Here is an 18,545-nt window from a genome sequence, read left to right on the forward strand (position 1 = left end):
CTGTATTTCCACCTCGTGTTTCTAAGTAATCAATTACAAGCCCATAAGGAACCAAAGAAAACACGAAATTAATGCAGAGAACTCAACCACAAACAATCAGCTGCCTTCTTTTAATGAATAATAAGATCAGTTTTTTTTTTTTTTTTTTTGGTTTTGTCATGTCAGTTTGATGTTTCTGAAAATATAAAAAATTCAATTTAGGAAAAAAATTTAAAAAATAAATAATTATTTTTTGTAAATTATAAAAAATGAGTAAATTAGCGCAACACGAATCCAAATTATACTTGAGATAATAAATAATTTAATCATCAGACCAACACGAGTTTATATAAATATATAAATAATTTTAAGCTGAATATAAGAGTAGCAGAAGGTGTAATATATAAAATTGGTCCCCCCGGAGACAATGAAGGGACACCCACTTAGAGTTCACGTATGCTACAAGTTATGAAATGAAAGCAATGGGACAAATTGTGGGGAAGCTCAGTCGACCAGCAATGGCAGCAAATAGCACCACCACCTATTTAGTGCTATATTTAGTAGATAAAAGAGTGATTAAATTTCTTAGGCTTAATTCAATGTTACACGACAGACCGCCCTATTTTGTACACTACAGCAATTTGGATAGGCCTACCTTAAGGGGTTGTGGTTCCAAAATTTTTATTTCTTCATTTATTTTTTGAGAAGAAATTTTATTGCGTAAAATTACGTATTTTAAACATAACGTATAATAAATAATGAAACACATGATTTAATTAATAATAATGCATGTGATATGTACGATATTAAAATGAAATAAATTAAATTAAATTAAGTAAAACAAAATTTAAACACGTAAATGCATCAAATTAATAATATTAAATGCTTTACAATTATTTATCACGATGTTGTTATCAACCTTAAGTTGATGTCGAGTTAACTTATGATACCAACTCAATCAATAACATTATCGATATATATGCACAATTCACGAAAGTTATAAAAGTGTGCATAATAAAATAAAAATGTATAAAACATTAAAGCTTTGGTTGAGCGGTAAAGTTAAAGTTTTATCAACTCGATGCAAATGTCATGAGTTTAAATCCAACCATATGCAAATTATTTATTGGTTTCTTTAAAAATATGTTAAAGTACCCTAGAATATAAGTTATTTTAAATACGGAATGACATTTTCGTAATTTTTCTAACCAAGCTGGTGCTCGGTAGACCTAATCATGCGTCGGGTCAAGTCGAGTAAAATTTTAAGCCCTTTTTTAAGCCTAGGCCCCGCCCGGTAAAATGGGCCTAAAATTTTGCTTAAGCCCGACATATATTAAAAATGATAAGCCCGACCCGGCCCGCATTAATTTTTTATATTATTTTTATATAAAAATAAATTTTAAAACATAATATATCAAATACACTAAAAACATCAAAATAAATGTTTCCCAACAAATTGGAAATACATTAAATAGTTGCAACATAGCAAGCAAATGCCTATAAATAGTAGCAAAATTAACAATAAAACAAGAGTTATACAATACCTAAATAATAACAACAAAATAGTAGCAATATAATAGCAAAATAGTAACAAAACAACAGGAAAATGGCAGCAAAATATCAACAGAAAAAAAGTTTAAGCTGATTCGGGATGGGCCTGAGCAAAAAAAATCTTACTATATGCTCGACTCATTTAAAAAATGAATCTTAATTTTTGTCCAAACCCATTTTTTAGGCCTATATTTTTACCCAAACCCTCCCACTTTTCAGATAAGCTTTTGGGCTTGGAAGAGTGGCTTGACCCATGATTAGGTCTAGTGCTCGGTCGGTTGGTGAAAATAACTCAGTCAAGGGTTTAAATAATAGTATAGATTATTATTTTTGTTTAAATTTAAATTGGGATAAAGTAATATTTAGTCCATGAACTTGACATCTTTTCTCAACTTAGTCCATAAAATTTTTTTTGTCCACATTAGTCATAAAACTTGGCACAGTTATAGAGTACCATGTCATCACAAAATCCAAATTTGAGAAAATTTACCAAATAGCATGAGTAATGCGAACTAAAAAAAGTTTAATGACTAAATTGAGAAAGATTATCAAGTTCAGGAACTAAATGTTGTCTTATCTCGTTTAAATTCAATTAAATGATTTGTTTTTTTCTTTGGATAAATCCATTAACCTGTTTTCTTATTAAAAAATATAAATTTAAAAGTTTTATATTCAAGTTTATATAATTTTATAATTAAATTTAAATAAAATAATCTATGATAATTTAGTCTAAATTCATTTTGTTGGATGAATAAGTTGACACTCGAACAAATTTGTGGTATTTTCAAAGCTCATTTGACAAAAAAAAAACACAAGAAACGAAATCTTTATTGTTGAATCATGCATTAATCCAGGATTTCACCTTTGAATTTAGTGATGATTTTATGCTTAAAATCAATTTTGCATTAGTGAATTGTGGACTAAATCTTGATCTTGTGGGATATAAATGTAACACATATACCCTCAACCTATCTATAAATGCAATATATATGAATTAGTGTATATATATATATATATATATATATTAGAAAAGTCAAATTCTGCTTTACCAAAATTTTATGCAATAACAAATTTTGTTATTTTAAAATGTTATGCAGTAACCATAGTATCATATATGTAATATTATGTCAACTTGTTATGTCTATACAATATTTACAGAATAATCAAGTTATTTTAGTTAATAGATTTAACGATTATCATTTGAGTTAGGATTAGAATTTTAAAATTTGAAAAGTATAGAGACTTAAAATGATCAAATTAGATAATAAAGATTACATTAACACTTACGAGACCAATAACATAATCTTATCTAAAAAAATTTACTATTACTATTTGGGTCAAAACTTAAATTCGAAAATTTGAAAAATACAAAAATTAAAATTGAATGGTCAAAGTAAAGGGACTAAACCCACCCCTTACACCCCCTCTTCTATATATGTACAAATAGAATAGCTTATTTATACATAATGGTAAAGGGGCCCTCTATGATCATCGATCATAGAAATAAATAAATAAAAGGAAGGGATATTTTAATCCTTACCAACTTGATCTTGTTGCCCCCGGCAACAAACATGTGTGAGCCATTTCACGAAGTATGTGTTCGGATAGTCCAAAGTCTTGATAGTTAGCTCCCGGTCTTCCGGTCAAAAAGCAACGTCGATGAAGATCGATTTAATTAAATGAGATTTTTCATTTCTCACTCAACGACGAAACTTTGATTATTTCTTTTTTTGAGGATCGATTTAATTAAATGAGATTTTTGTTCCAATTTTTGCCTTTTCTTCTCACTATGAATCAAACTTGAGACTAATTGTAAAATTTGACCTTAAATATTATTATTTTATATAATTTAAAATGTTATTATAAATTCCTTTACACAAGTATATATATATGCTAATGTTAGGGTTTCTAAAGAGAAGTTTATATGCATAACTAAAGAATTAATTCGACAAATTAGCTCACCCTGTGTATATATATATATATATGCAATAGCAAGGTTCACTGCGTATATTACATCTAGTTGGATTCTTAAGACATATACATACATATATATATATAGGTGCTCCCATATGCATTAATTCTCATCTTTCCCTTTCATTTTAACACAAATTCACATACACAAAACACATGCAGTACTCAAAAACAAAACAAACTCCAAGAAAGGAAGTGGTAATGGAATTGGTGTTTTCATTACAAGCAGCCAAGCTGCTAAATTCCAAAGTGTGGACCTTTATAAAAATTTCTCATCACAAAATCCCTGCCATAACTCAACTGTATTGTTTCTCAATGTCTGGATCGTAAAACCGGCAGAGAATATCCAGCCAACTAAATTCCAAACCTATAAACAACAAAAATAAACCTATACATACACATTCATAGCTTTGCGTACATTCATTGTCTGTACCAACTTATTACATAAAAAGAACTTCCATTGATACATAATCTATATATGCATTGCTCATGCAGCTTTAAGGTTTAAAGATGACACATAAAAGTTATTAACAGTCACACCAAGAACAACAAAAAAAATGAAGAAGAAGAACAGACCAGTCACAGTAAATAAGTGCTTAAATTGCGGTTTGCAGGTACAAATCTCCCTCTGTTCTATACTATTAATTATACCCCAACTTCCCAACACAACAAAAATGGAAAAAAAAAAGAAATTAAAAGAAGAAAAAAATGAGTTCCTCTTTTACTGAGGGCTGCAACATATACCACCCTTTCTAAAAACCCAACCTAAGAACCTGTAATGCAATATATATTTATATATATACATACAAAATAGAAGCCAAACTTACTGGATTTAAAAAAACAAAAACAAAAAAAAGTTGCAGCAAAAGGGAGTTAAAGCCTGTCTCTTCAACATATTGCAGATGGTGATGAAGAGGATCCGAGGTTCCTCTCAGCGCAAATTAAGGGGTTTTTTTCAGCCTTTTTTTGAGAATAAAACTACAGGCTGAAATATTCTTGCAGCTGACATGATCGCTCCGATCCAATCTTCGCTTCCCATGCTTTGATCAGTACTCTCAAACTTTAATTTATTCCCACACCATACTTTTGACTATTAGAAACTAAGGACCTAAGGGGGGAAAAAAAGACTCTAGTGAAAGAGGGAGATGATTTGAAAGATCAATAAGGTACTAGTGTTGTTGCTTGCTAGATCAGAGAGGTGACTGAGGACCCAATGTTTGTTGGATCATGCCAAGCACCTATATTTGTGCTCCAATAAAGTGATGGATCAAGTGAAGTAATTTGCTCAAGGTGATTCTGGCATGGTACTTTGATATCTTTCATGGCTGCTGTTTGAAGATCTGGAAAAGGTGGTAAAGCTTCAGTGTTTTTAACACCACCATTGATGAATTTGTGTTGGTTAAGAGTAGAAGCCAAAAGAGAAGCAATGGTGGGTGTAGTAGTGGTAGTAGAAGAAGAAGATGAAGACCCAAAAATATTGGTATAGCTTGAAAGCAATGGTGGGTAATGATCAGTATTATCCCCAGAAGAAAACCCTAATCCAAGACCACTCATTTGAGGTTGGAGATCATAACCAGTGACAGTACTAGAACGAGAAAATGGAAGATTGATAACATCATGATAAGGGTCATTAGCAGTTAAACCATAAAACAAAGGGTTGATATGGTGACTTGAGGTTGTTGAATTATGATTTACACCACCACCACCACCAGATGTTGGTGAAGCTCCACCGATAGACGGCGGTGTTGAGGCTGAAACAGTTGGCCTTTTAACACGCTTGTTCTTCCTACATCCACCACCGACGGGAACGTTCCTTAAAGTACCACCTCTAGTCCAATAACGCTTACAAGCTTTACAAAAATGTCTCGGCTGTGATAAACTGTAGTTGTTGTAGTAACAAAACTTGGTGTTCGATGAATCACAACGAGGACACTTTAAAGCTTGTTGCTGCTGCACCTGTTGTTGTTCTTGGCTTGGTTTCTCCATAAGCTTCTGCAACCAAAGACGGGTCCAAAATAAAAAGAGAAAGAAAGAAAGAACTGAAAGAGGTGTTATTAGGGTAAAAATACACAACACAAGACATAGAGATACTCTTCCAAAAGCAAAGCAACAAAAGTGGGGTCATCTTTTTTTTCTCCCTAATAATTGATTGATTGAAAAAGAGAGAGAAAGTGAAAAAAAAAAAAAACCTGTGGCCATTCATTAGTAGCTGAAGAAGTGATGACAGCAACCATCTTCTCGCAGTTACGCAACATTTCTTCTTCTTCTTCTTCTTCTTCTTCCCTCAAAGGAATCGTTTGAAACAAAAGAGTAAAGAGACAAAGAGCAGTTGGCAACGGGAGACTTCGTTAATGGGTTTTTTTTTTTCGACCGACTCTATATGTGTGAAGATGTGATTTAGCATTACAAGGAACATTACATTTACCCCCTGTTTTAGTCTTTTGATTTGTTAATCAAATTTCCACGTGATGGGGTCTGTGGTCTATAATTGAAATTATCTAGGAATTTAATTGAAGGTCAAATTTTTGTTTTAGTCCCTCCATCATGCTCAAATTTGAGGTTAATTTTTATATTTTATTTAACATAATTTGATCGTATTTACTTAGTTTAAATAGTTAATCCTAGTAACACAAATTTTAGCTTGAAAATACATCTTGTAAAACTCATCGTGTTGACATGTATTTTTTGTACCGAAAAATATGGTGTAAGAAAAAACTCACATTAGCAGTTTAATTGGAATAGTTTTTCGTATTCATTATTTGGATTAATTTATAGAGTTGGTGTGCTATATGATTCATGAGCTTCGCTTCACTGTTCACTTTAGGTACTTGAGTTGCTTTTTGTCTCATTTAAGTACTTAAATTTAACTTCAATATTTAATTTGATACTTAGGCTTCTTCTGTTTTACCCCAATTAAGTATTTATTTTTTACTAGAGCACATGTATCAAATATTCATTAAGCCACATAATGTCGTTTAATCTGGGTATCAAATTAAATATTGAAGCCAAACTCAAGTATCAAATAAAGACAAAAAAAAAAAACTTAGACACCAAATGATGTATTAACCCCACCTTTAAAAAAAACTCATTAAACCCCCCCACCCCCAAATTTTCTTACCCTTTTAATTTCTTCCAACACTTATAACTCATTTCTCAAATTTCCCTTATTCTCTCACACTTTCTATAGAATTTTTACAAAATAAACGATCAATCTTTCAATACTTTCAGGTGGGTCTCTCTAATTTCGTAACTATTCTTCTTTTCTTTTCAAGTTTTATAGATTGATCTCTAAAAAATTAAGATTTCGACTTTTCTTATGATATATTAAGATTCCTTTGCAAGATTATTTTTATTTATTGAATGATTTTGGGATATTGATTTTATATGGAATTACCAGCATTTTGATTGGATAATAATTTTAGTGGTTGATTAATAGAAATCCTTCAAGAAATTAGGATTGATTTATACTTATATAATCTTGAATTTCTTGAATATTGATTAGAAATTATTATTGCTGGTGCGATTATTTTAAAATTTCCAGCATGGGTAGTTTTAAGCATTGCGTTAAAAAATATAATCTAATTTTCTAGCTCTCCCCCTGAACATAGGGACCACAATTTTGAATAATCTCATTATAGATTTTGGTCATATCTGTTTTTTTTAGCACAATGCTTAAAATTACCCATAACTCCTCCCAAACCATAAATAAGAGAATAATGCGCTTCAGCGCATTCAAACTCACGTCTTCTTATATTGACAACAATAGTCATACCAACCAACCTAAAACTCAATCGACTTAATCAAACAAATCTTAAAATGAAGTATAAAATAATAGGAAAAGAATATATGTAATGGAGGACAAATATTCAAAATCCAACAACAAGACAGAGTGGTAAAAGCAGCAGAAGAGATGATGAAACTTGAGAACTTCAAGAAATAATAAATATACATATAATATGGTAACATATGAAACTATTCCATTCCACATCACAATGGGTGTAAAAAACATTCCCCCCTTTGAATATAGTGAGAGGGAATCCCTAGTGAGTGTGGCCTCTCCCATTCCCCAATGCTGTAGCAAATCCCACTCCCTTTACTTTATTATTATTATTTGTAACCCCAAATAATTAATTATATTTACATGCACCTAACCAAGAAATTTAATGGAAATGTGTTCGTAAAGTGTGGTCATTGATTAACATGAAGTCTGCATCCCTTATACAATGCCGCTAATCAATGCATGTTTTTGCCATCATTACATCTTAATTAATGTATGATCAATCGACTAAGTAAGAATGTGTTTAGGTGTAAAATAATATTTTATGACTTAGTGATTATCAATAGCTGGGGAGGGGGGTGGGGTGGGGGAGCTGTTAAAGAGAATTTGAAAATTCCAAGAGAAAGCGACAACACACATGTATATACGAGTATATAGGAAAGGGATAAATCACACATTTAGTCTCTAAACTTGGTAATTTTTCTTAGTTTAGTCCCTAAACTTTTCTTTCCACGTTGATTTTTGTGTTGAGGGTTCATTCTTTGCTGTGTGTTTCCATGGCTTCCATGCTTATTTTTTATTGCTTTTTGAGAGAAATAAAGGAAGGGAACCGTTAATGGTGTCAGGATCAAGAAAGTGATACAGAGCCATGTGGTGGGCAGCACAGCTTAATTATAAACTTAAAAAGAAGAAGTATAATAAGTAAAATTTTGAGTTTAAATCTTACAAATTAAATGTAATTATCAAATACGAAAAGATTTCGAATAAAAAAAAGCCAAAAACAAAAAGCAAAGTACAGCTTAGGGAACAAATGGATTTTGTAGTATTTCAAGGGATCTTCTCATCTCCCTCACACCCCATCCAATTATTATTGTGCACCCTTTTATTATTTTCTTTAAAAAATATAATAAATAAGAGGATAAACTACAAAAATAGTCACTTTTGTTTGTCTCGGGTTATATTTTAGTCACTTATGTTACTGTTTTGTTACGAATTAGTCACTCTACCGTTAAAATCTGTTACCTCCCAAATGGTAGTTTAATGTGAAAGTTAAAATGAGTTTTAAATGTCAACGTGAATGTCCAACTGGGATGAGAAAAATCGAATTCTTTTATGAAAATAGAATATCAAATTTTGCCCTAAAACCCAATCTTCTCCGATTTAAAAAGAAGCAACACTTGAGTTTTTTTTTTTTTTGTTACCATCAGAGTAAAGAAGAGAATAATAGAACAACAGAGAAAAAGAAGAAGAAATGGAGGCACCAACCTCTATACCTACTTGCTATTGTGGTTATCCTTTTTGTCTGTCACATATATAGAAAAACATGAAAAGATGGATCACCTTTTTGCAAAAAATTCATAATATTTGAACCAAAAACCCTAGTAAAGAACAAAAAAGAAAACTCATTACTTATTGTAATCCATGCCTGACCCTCCATTGAATTTGTAATAGCTCGATTTTTAATGGTGTCGAAAATAATAGTTTGAGGCCACTAAATTCGGTGATTAAGCTCGTAAATTTTATTATTTAATATTTACGAGTCAAATAGGGTTTTAAAAAGATTTTTGAATTGGTAATTTATGTTTTATAATGATTTATTAGGTTCGAGTGGTAGAATCCTAGATCAAGTGGTTTTAGAAAATGAGATATTGAGATCTCGTTTCTATAAACCAAGCCGTAAATATTTTTATAAATATTTACAGAGTGTCATTAAGGTAGTATTAAAGTTTTGTTGAAAAATTTTAACATTTCGATAGTTAATTATTTAAAAAAACAAAATTGAAAAATGTGCAAAACTTGCTAATTATAATAATTAAATGACTAAATGGCTTAATTAGTAAATGAGGGAGGACTTAAGAAACAATTATGCCTAAATTAAAAGATGAGGAGGCATAAGGAGAAAAATTTTTAAAAAAAGGCCATTCAATGGTAAAATGGTAAATAAGTTGAAATTAAAATAAACAAATTAGATTTTAAAGTTTTCTAGGCATTTCTTCTCCCATTTTGGTTCAAATAGACATAGAGAGAGGTCCTTGAGCTGGTTTTGCATATTTTTGCTTGCTTCATTTGAGTTAAATTCTTATTTGTTTCTTGTAAATTTATATTTTGAGATTGTTACAATTAGGTCCAACTAAATTATATCTTAATTTTGATTTTATTAAAATTTTGAAAGTTGACATTGATGAACCTTGTGATTTTGATATTAAATTATGAATTTGAGATATTAATTGTTATTTAAAAGTATTTTATCAAGTGATTTTGATGAATTTTACGATTAGGGACTAAATTATTGAAATAGTAAAAATACAAGGATTTGTTGTGAAATTCTTGCAAAAATGGGCTGTATTAAATGCCATGAAAATTTGGCTAGCTTGGATTTGTATTAAAATGGTTAATTTGCATGTTTTGGTTTTAGGGACCAAATTGAATAAAAATAAAACTTTAGGGAAATTTTGTAAAAATGTCAAAATGATCAAATTACATGAAATCAATTGTTTTATTGTCTAAATTAATATTTTAATTAAATTATTAATTTAGATCAGGATTGGGTGAAAAATCGAGAAAAATAGATAATTACCAAAATACCCTTGAATCTTGGTATTTCTACAATCTAGCCAAGTAAGTTCGTATGAACTGTATTCTGTATAATTTTGATTAAAGTGAGTTTTAATAGGTGATTATATAATGATCAAATTAATGTATATATGTTAGTATGCAAGTTGTCGTGTTATGAAACGACGTACGATGATTACCGAGTCTTGTTTGAACCTTCAAAATTCGGAGGATACAAATGTCATGTCATTAGGGTTTCGAATTTGGTTGTGACCCTGCATGTGTTGCGGACACACCACAGCTCTCTTGTCCCGATACTTGGCTCTCATGAGCTTCCCGATATACAGCTTACATGAGCTTCCTGTTATATAGCTCGAAAGAGCTTGTCGTTTACATGCTCGTATGAGCATACATGCATATAAATTGACAGATTATAATTCTATACACTTCCTATGTATCTACCTGAATATCCAACGATATTCTAAACGGTTCAACGGGAAATGTTCTGGTACAATATGATATGAGTTCGATACGAACTAATATAGGTATATATATGAAATGTAAGGAAATGATGGTACATGATATATGGATATAATGAAATGGATGATGTATGTTTATGAAGAAACGGTAAGAGAATGATATGTATCATGACATGTATATATGTAAATATCTTTGATATGTTAATACATGGAAATTATGTAAGTTGAGATGAGTAACAAACTCAAGTGTGACATGTTGAGAAAATAAGTTTATCAATGTTGAATTTATATGAAATATGTTCAAGTACACTAATAAGTGTTGTTGTTTGATGCTTAGGCAAGTGTCAAGCTCTTGGTTGAATGGTAATATGTTTATTTATAAAATGCATTGAAAGGGTAAGTACTGAAATGAAAATATGATAGTGCTCATGAAAGAGTGGTAAGGTTTAAGTTATGCAATTTCTTATGAAATGACTTATCATGTGATTAATTCGAAAAAATGCTATGTTTAAATGCACTAGCTTGTGGCTATGGTTGAATGATATGCTTATGACTGGTGTGTTATGCATATGGAATGAGTGTGGAAAGTAAAGAAATGCAAATGAAAATAAAGAAATTTGGAAGAGTTAAAGTTGTTTAAAATCCTACTATGTTAGGAATAATATGTATAAGTGATGTTGTGGATTTATTTACCTTGTGAGTTAATGAATATAACTTCATGAATATTATGGTATCAATATTGGATCATTCTTGACATGTATAAATTTCATATTTGAAATGAATTGATATGATTAAATTTTATACGAGCTTACTAAGCATTCATTGCTTACGTATTTGTTTTTCTTTACATTTCAGATTATCAAAAGCTCGATTGGGTTGGAAGCTTGTCAGAGTTATATCACACTATCAATTAGTTCTATTGGTACTTTTGAATGTTTTGATTTTGGTTATAATGGCATGTATAGATTATTTTTAGCTAAATGTTGGCCTATATGTGTTTTGTTGAGTTTAGCCACTCATTTGGCTTATGTTTTGGTATTTTGATATGTGCTTAATTTGTCTTAAAAGGTTGATGTGTGGAATAATTTGTGGTTGAATGATGAAAGGTAAAATAGTAGTTGAAAGTGCAAATGAGGTACATTTTATAACTTGGTGTGATTTGGTGCTATGCTATAGTAAGTGTATATGTATTTGATGCTATTGAATAAGTGGTACAATTGGTACCAAATGGTAAGTTTTAGTAAATGATTCACATGTTGTGTATTAATGCGATTAGACATAGAAGTTGGTTGATTACTTGGTTACATGGATTATATGGTTAAACATATTTGTATTTGTCATTTAAGGTGCATAAGGGCATATTGGTTGTATGTGAATATACTACATGTTTAGGGATTGATTTCACTTGTTTTGGATGCTATAATATGACTTATTTATATGCATAATATTAACTGAAGGTACATGCCTTGTTGGGTGAGAAAAATGGCTTATAAAATAGCTTATTTTCGTCCACACGGGTAGAGACACGGGCGTGTGTCTTAGCCGTGTGTGACACACGGCCAGGAGACACGGTCGTGTCTCCCCTGTATCTTTTAAAAGAATGCAAGTCAGTGAGTTGCACGGCCTTAGACATGAGCGTGTCCCTTGACCGTGTGAGTCACACGGCCGTGTAACCCCTGCAGTGTTGAAAATATTAAATGTTTCTAAATTTTTTTATGAGTTTCTGATTTAGTCCCGATTTGTTTCTAATGTGAATTTTGGGCTTCGAGGGCTCGTATAAAGGACAATATGTATGATTTTTTTTTATTTTTGACATGAATGCTATATGATATGAAATGTTTTCGTTTTCTATCTGTTTGATTTATAAACTCCGGTAATGCTCCGTAACCCTGTTCCGGCGACAGATTCGGGTTAGGGGTGTTACAGAATTAGTTCTTTGTTCTTCCATTTTGAATAAAAAATTGAACCGATTGATGGAACACTCAATTTAATTTCTATTGTTTTGATGCAACAAATATTACTATGAAAATAGATGGTTTTTTCAGTCAAAATAAAAATGAAAACTAAAAGAAAAAGGAGACAAAGGGTTCTTTCCAGTTTAAGGATTAATCTATTAATGCATTGGTTTTGATTATTTCGAGAAATAAAATTAAAATCTTACTTTAATTAATTAAAAATTTTCAATTAATTTACTTGTTTATACAGTCACGTTGGCATTTAAAATCCATTTTAACTACCATGTTGGACTGTCATTTGGGAGGTACTAGATCTTAACGACAGAGTGATCATTTCGTAACAAAACGATAACGCAAGGGATTAAAACGTAACATTTTAAACATAAGTGACTAAAATGTAATCTGAGGCAAATAAAAGTGACTATTTTGGTAATTTACCCTAAACAATAAAAAAGGGTTTGATGTATGGTAATTTTTTTTTAACAATCTCATTATAGGTTCTGATCATATATGCTATTTTTTTTAGCACAATGCCTAGAACTACCCATAACATTTCCCCGACTTATAAATAGGAGAATAATGTGCTTCAACGCACGCTCAAATCCATATTCTTTTGCATTGATAACAATACTTATGTCAATTGAATAAAGACTCAATCGGCATTCATGTATGGTAATTACGTAAGATATATAGGGTCATTTTGCTATTAACAAAACTTTAGTTTGGGTTAATAATTAATTACATAAATTTACAACTAATTATGGGTGAAACTGTGTTATTTATTTGGAGTGTTTAGGTTTAGGGTAGATGATGATCATCTTAAAACTAAATTAATAATCTGGTTTAAGCCATGTTACTGCTCTAAATTATGCTTACTTTTTTTTCCTTTTATATATAATTATTCTTTTATTCTTTTTAAGGGACCAAGTTGCATTATATGTATTAAGATGGATTAAATTTAATTATAAGAATCATTTAAGATAATTGGAAAATAATTTAATTAAATTTAGAGATTCCTTAATTTGGTATATAATCATAACTATTTGACAGGTATAATTTATTTAGTGTGCATGGATAGAGGTAGAGGGTTGACGGGATCGATAAAAGTATTACGGAGGCTCCTGTATTAAGACTTAAAATGCATTTTGTCTCTTATACTCAAAAGATGGGTAAAAGTGTCATTGTACGTTAAAAAACTGACGTGGTTGACGAAATAATCAAACAGTGCCACGTGTATCACATGTTGATGTACAAAAGACCATATTTTAATAGTAAAAATGTATGAAAATTTTAAATAGAATGGTTTATTTGCTCTTTGATCTAGCATATAAGGACTAATTTACTCATTTTTTTGAGTAAAGGGGGCAAAATACAATCCGACTTTTAGTATATAAAAGCCTCCATAGTACTTTTACCAGCAGAGAACTTAACTCCCTTGATTAAATAGTGCAATTGCACTTTTAATCTATCTTAAAAATTAATAGTTCAAATTGATCCGTTTAGCTTTCACCAAATGCAAATTTTTCATTTTCGATTCCTTTAAAAAATTAATTATTCAATTTAAATCATTTTAACAAAAAAAATTAAATTTTAACCCTCAAGTTTTTAAAATTTATTCCAATCCCAACACAAATTTCAAACATCGTCCTTGTTGAAAATGTAATTAAAAAAGGCATAATTGCAAGATTCACCTTTCTCACTTTAGCTCTTAACATTTTTTTGGGGTTTCAATCCCATCAACAACGTTGCAAAAATGTTCAAATAAGGCAAAAATTCGTCAGTTAACTAACAATCAACAATTTTGTCCTATGTGGCATGATACCTCAGTTCATGATACCTAATTAGCCAAACATGCACATTAATTAGTATGGTGATGATATGACATAATTAGTTAAGGTTTTTTTTTTGTTTTTTTTTAGATTTAGCATTAAAAAAGTTTAATTTTTTTCGTATGAGAATAATTTATATTAGGATGATATTAAAATATATAGTTTTAACTATCAATAAAATAATATCACATCATTAATTTTAAAAATATATAAATATTATTCTACAATTTTAAAAGATGCCCAAAACTATATATTTTAAGATGATCCTAATATAATTTATTTCCTTATAATTCGAGAATCATCTTTTTATCTTAATTTAATTTAAATAAAAATAAGTTCTTTTGAATAAATAAAAATAAAGAATATATTTTTAATATCATATATAATATATGTTACCGATTCGTGATTTTCTCTTAAAAATGTCATTTTTATGATTCACCTATCAAGAACAAGTTATCACTAAATTAACAATTATTGACAAATTAAGTATAATTTTAGTTAATTATTATTATTATTATTTGTTTATTCAAATAACAAAAATGATATTCTATCTTACTAATTTTTGTTTCCAGTGGCAGAGTGTAGTGAAGATCAAGGGGGCCATGTTCCCCTAAAATGATAAAGTTTTAATTTACAGCCCTTATGATAAAATTACACTTTATCTCTAAAATGATAAAATTTTAATTTAACCATTTAAAATTATAAAGATATAGATTATTAAAATGATAAAACTATATTTTTACTATCGTACAAATATACAATTTAATTTTGAGAGGGTCCGCGACTTAGTGTTTTAGACATATAATCACACCCATTAAACAAAGAGGGAAAATCAGAATGGACCATGATTTCATGAAAACTTTAATCAACACCACAAATTGTAATGATGGTTTTGGCCTATCCAAAATTACACAAATTCTCAATCATCTTTTTTCTTTTTTGAAACTTTATCCTTATTAATTTGAATGGTTGGTGCCAAATTAAAGTTGATATAAATCATGATATGTAAAATAAAGACACATGGACCAATAATCATAATACTTATATAACAACCTCATCTTATTTAATATCCACTTACTCTTAAAGTCTCAATTAACAGTCAAACCTGGGAATTGGGTCCCTAATTAAGATGGGAAATTTGCAGAAATGCCAGGTTAAGGGTATATAAAAAAACAATATTTATGGGTTTTCGTGGGGTCTTAGGAATGTTGAGGGATGGGACAGCTACATACATTTTTATTTTATTACAAATTTATGCCTTTTTCTTTTTTGGTTATTGGTTAGAGAAGGAGGGAGTGATGTTGCGATTCCCCCCTTTTGTTAAATTATTAATTAAAAGCACTTACTTTTAGTTTTATTATGAAGAGATTAGTTGTTAATTAAGGATTTTAATTCGGAAATAACGGGGAGTATATGAGATTTGAGATTTGAGATTTGAGAACAGATAGAATCATATTCATAAGTTGATGATCATTATCGATAAGTGTTACGTACAGTGATAAGATATATTATATATTCGAGAAGAGAATGCAAATTAAAACCTTGAAGATGATAATTAAGAGGGATAGCCACTAACCCTTAACATATAACGTAAAACGGGTACAAAAGAAAAAAAAACCAAGGTTGTGGTAGAACATGCCTTTGAGTTTTGGGGCTATTTAAATTTATTTTTTTTAAAAACTAGGATCTACTTAATTTTTCCAAAATTTTAAGGGTTTAATAAGAGTCTTCAAAAATATTGAAGGGTCTAATTAAAAATTTTAAAACTTTTAAATGACTTAATTAGACTTTTTAAAAATTTTGAAGGGACTAATTCAAAATTTCAAAATTATGCATAATAAAAGCTTCTCAAAATTAGAGGGGGGAGTGGAGAGGAACGTCCCTTTGGCTCCAATGACACTCCGGATAGTTTTTGATATCTCAAGTTTGAGTCTTACTCTATGTAAATCACGTGTGGGTTCTCTATTTAGATTTATTTTAGTTTAAATCTAAATATGTATGGATCTTGTGTAGATCTATTGTAACACCCCTTACCCGAGACCATGGCTGGAGTCGAGCATGAGGCGTTACTTGACTTAACTTAAAAGTTCGGGGCATAAAAATTTACTTTCAAATTTAATTTCATCATTCATAATAAAGCTGTCCTCCTGTACAGCAGTCACTAAAATAATTATAATTCAAGCTACGAAACTCAAAATTTAGATCCGTAAATTTTCCATAAAACTAGACTCATATATCTATTCACGATAATTTTTTCAGAATTTTTGCTTTAGCCAATTAGTACAGTTTATTAGTTGAAGTCTCCCCTGTTTCACTAATCGACTATCCTAACCACTCATCACTAAAATTTAATTATCTCTTATTAAAGGCTTCATATGGTGATTAAACTTATTTCTACTGAAAATATACTCATTAAGGAGTCTATACATATAAATTATAACTCAAAATTCCTTCTGTACAATTTTTAATGAATTTCTAAAGTCAGAACAGGGGACTTCAAAACATTCTTGCCCTGTTTCACTAAAATTCAAATATCTAAAAGTATATAATTCTTTTGCTTACTCCACTTCTTTCCTATGAAAGTAGACTCTTTCAGCTTTAATTTCATATCTCACTCAACTTCTAATTCTATTTCCACTATTTTGGTGATTTTTAAAAGTTACATCAATGCTGCTGTCCAAGAACTGCTCCATTGCAATTTTAAAAAATTCAATATAACCCTTTATAATTGTCTAACCTTCCCTGCAAATTTCAAATCACAACCAATTCCAGTATTTCATCTACTTCATTTAAATACTAATGAAGTTCAACCAATCAACCATTTCAAACTAAAAACATGTATATATTTCGATATCTAACGCAACCATAACATTCAAATTTACTTTTACTTCAATTCCTATACATGCCATATAAATCCAAAAGTTGCTTAACATAAACTACGGAGTATATCTGGTAGTGTGATTCTTGATGTAGATCCGATCCTCCGAATGTATAAATACGTTAATCTACAAAACAATAAACACACACATGTAAGCTTATAGAAAAGCTTAGTAAGTTCATAGGCATAAAACATAAATCTTACCAAACACTTGTACACTTATACAATATACACCATTACTAAATTTACTGTCAACCACAATCTTTGGTGAGTTCCTTGGTATAAACTCACTACTACTTATTCTTTTACCATAATTCATTTGGGCCCATTTGTCACTTACCATCCTTGATCAAAATTAAGGAACAGTTATGGAAATTTGAGTACTTCACTTTCACTTTGCCATATGACCTCTTATCACTTGTCCTTGATCGATAAGTGTAGCTAGGCTACCACTTATCACTTTACCATTTGATCGAGATAAGTGTAGTGAAGCTACCACTTATCACTTTATCACTTGATCGATAAGTGTAGCCACTTATCACTTTGTTTCTTGATCAGATAAGTGTAACCACTTATCACTTTGTTTCTTGATCAGATAAGTGTAACCACTTATCACTTTGTTTCTTGATCAGATAAGTGTAGCTAAAACTACCACTTATCACTTTGTCACTTGATCAGAAGTACTCAAATCCGACGTTCCACTTAATTTGATCATTTATTCGATTTTCACATTTTTATTTTATTCTCATTTCAACAATAAATACATTTCACCACACATTGTATAATTCATGAAATTAACATTTAATCATTAAATTTCAGCCATATGAACTTACCTGGATCGATTTGCAGAATTTGTAAAAGTTCAGGGACTAATCGGCTACTTTTTCTTTTCCTCGACTTGTTTGTGTTCTCGATCTAAAATGCAAATTTATTCATTCATCAGCATTTAATTCAATTCTAATTCATTTCACAATTTATGCCCTTTAATTTTTCGAAGTTACACTTTTACCCCAAACTTTACAGTTTTTACAATTTGATCCCTACTCAATTAACCCTCAATTGATCTAATTTTCTCAATTAACACCTTTTCCAACTATTTTAGACTACTACATAGCCTTTCATACTCAAAACCGCAACACCAAACCTTAATTCCCAACTTTTTCACAATTAGGTCCCTAAAATCAATTTCTATCAAAATTACTTAATAAAATCATCATATAACAAAATTAAAGCTTCAATTTCATGTTTATTCATCATAAAAATCCAACACTAATCAATGGTAACTTTCAAAATCAGCCATGGAATCAAAAACTAATGAAATAATTAGTTGGACCTAATTGTAAAAGTATCAAA

The 18,545-nt window shown here is 30.0% G+C and overlaps 1 protein-coding gene across 1 annotated transcript; it reads right to left on the reverse strand.

The window, feature by feature from the left end:
- Positions 1–4,059: 4,059 nt before the first annotated feature.
- Positions 4,060–5,859, reverse strand: LOC105777919 (dof zinc finger protein DOF1.4). The gene is made up of 2 exons (XM_012601438.2): positions 5,691–5,859; positions 4,060–5,493 (listed from the first exon to the last, which is right to left on the reverse strand). Exons 1-2 carry the CDS (start codon positions 5,754–5,756, stop codon positions 4,687–4,689), a joined length of 873 nt encoding a protein of 290 aa, XP_012456892.1. The 5' UTR covers positions 5,757–5,859; the 3' UTR covers positions 4,060–4,686.
- Positions 5,860–18,545: the final 12,686 nt, after the last annotated feature.

The sequence above is a fragment of the Gossypium raimondii genome, chromosome 10 (genome assembly GCF_025698545.1).
Source record: "Gossypium raimondii isolate GPD5lz chromosome 10, ASM2569854v1, whole genome shotgun sequence".
Taxonomy (NCBI): Eukaryota; Viridiplantae; Streptophyta; class Magnoliopsida; order Malvales; family Malvaceae; genus Gossypium; species Gossypium raimondii.

Bases quoted from the DNA above. Each gene is read 5' to 3' on its own strand.
- LOC105777919 (XM_012601438.2), bottom strand. From the start codon at position 5,756: ATGTTGCGTAACTGCGAGAAGATGGTTGCTGTCATCACTTCTTCAGCT. The intron at 5,494-5,690 runs GTTTTTTTTTTT...CTTTGGTTGCAG, and splicing joins CTACTAATGAATGGCCACAG to AAGCTTATGGAGAAACCAAG.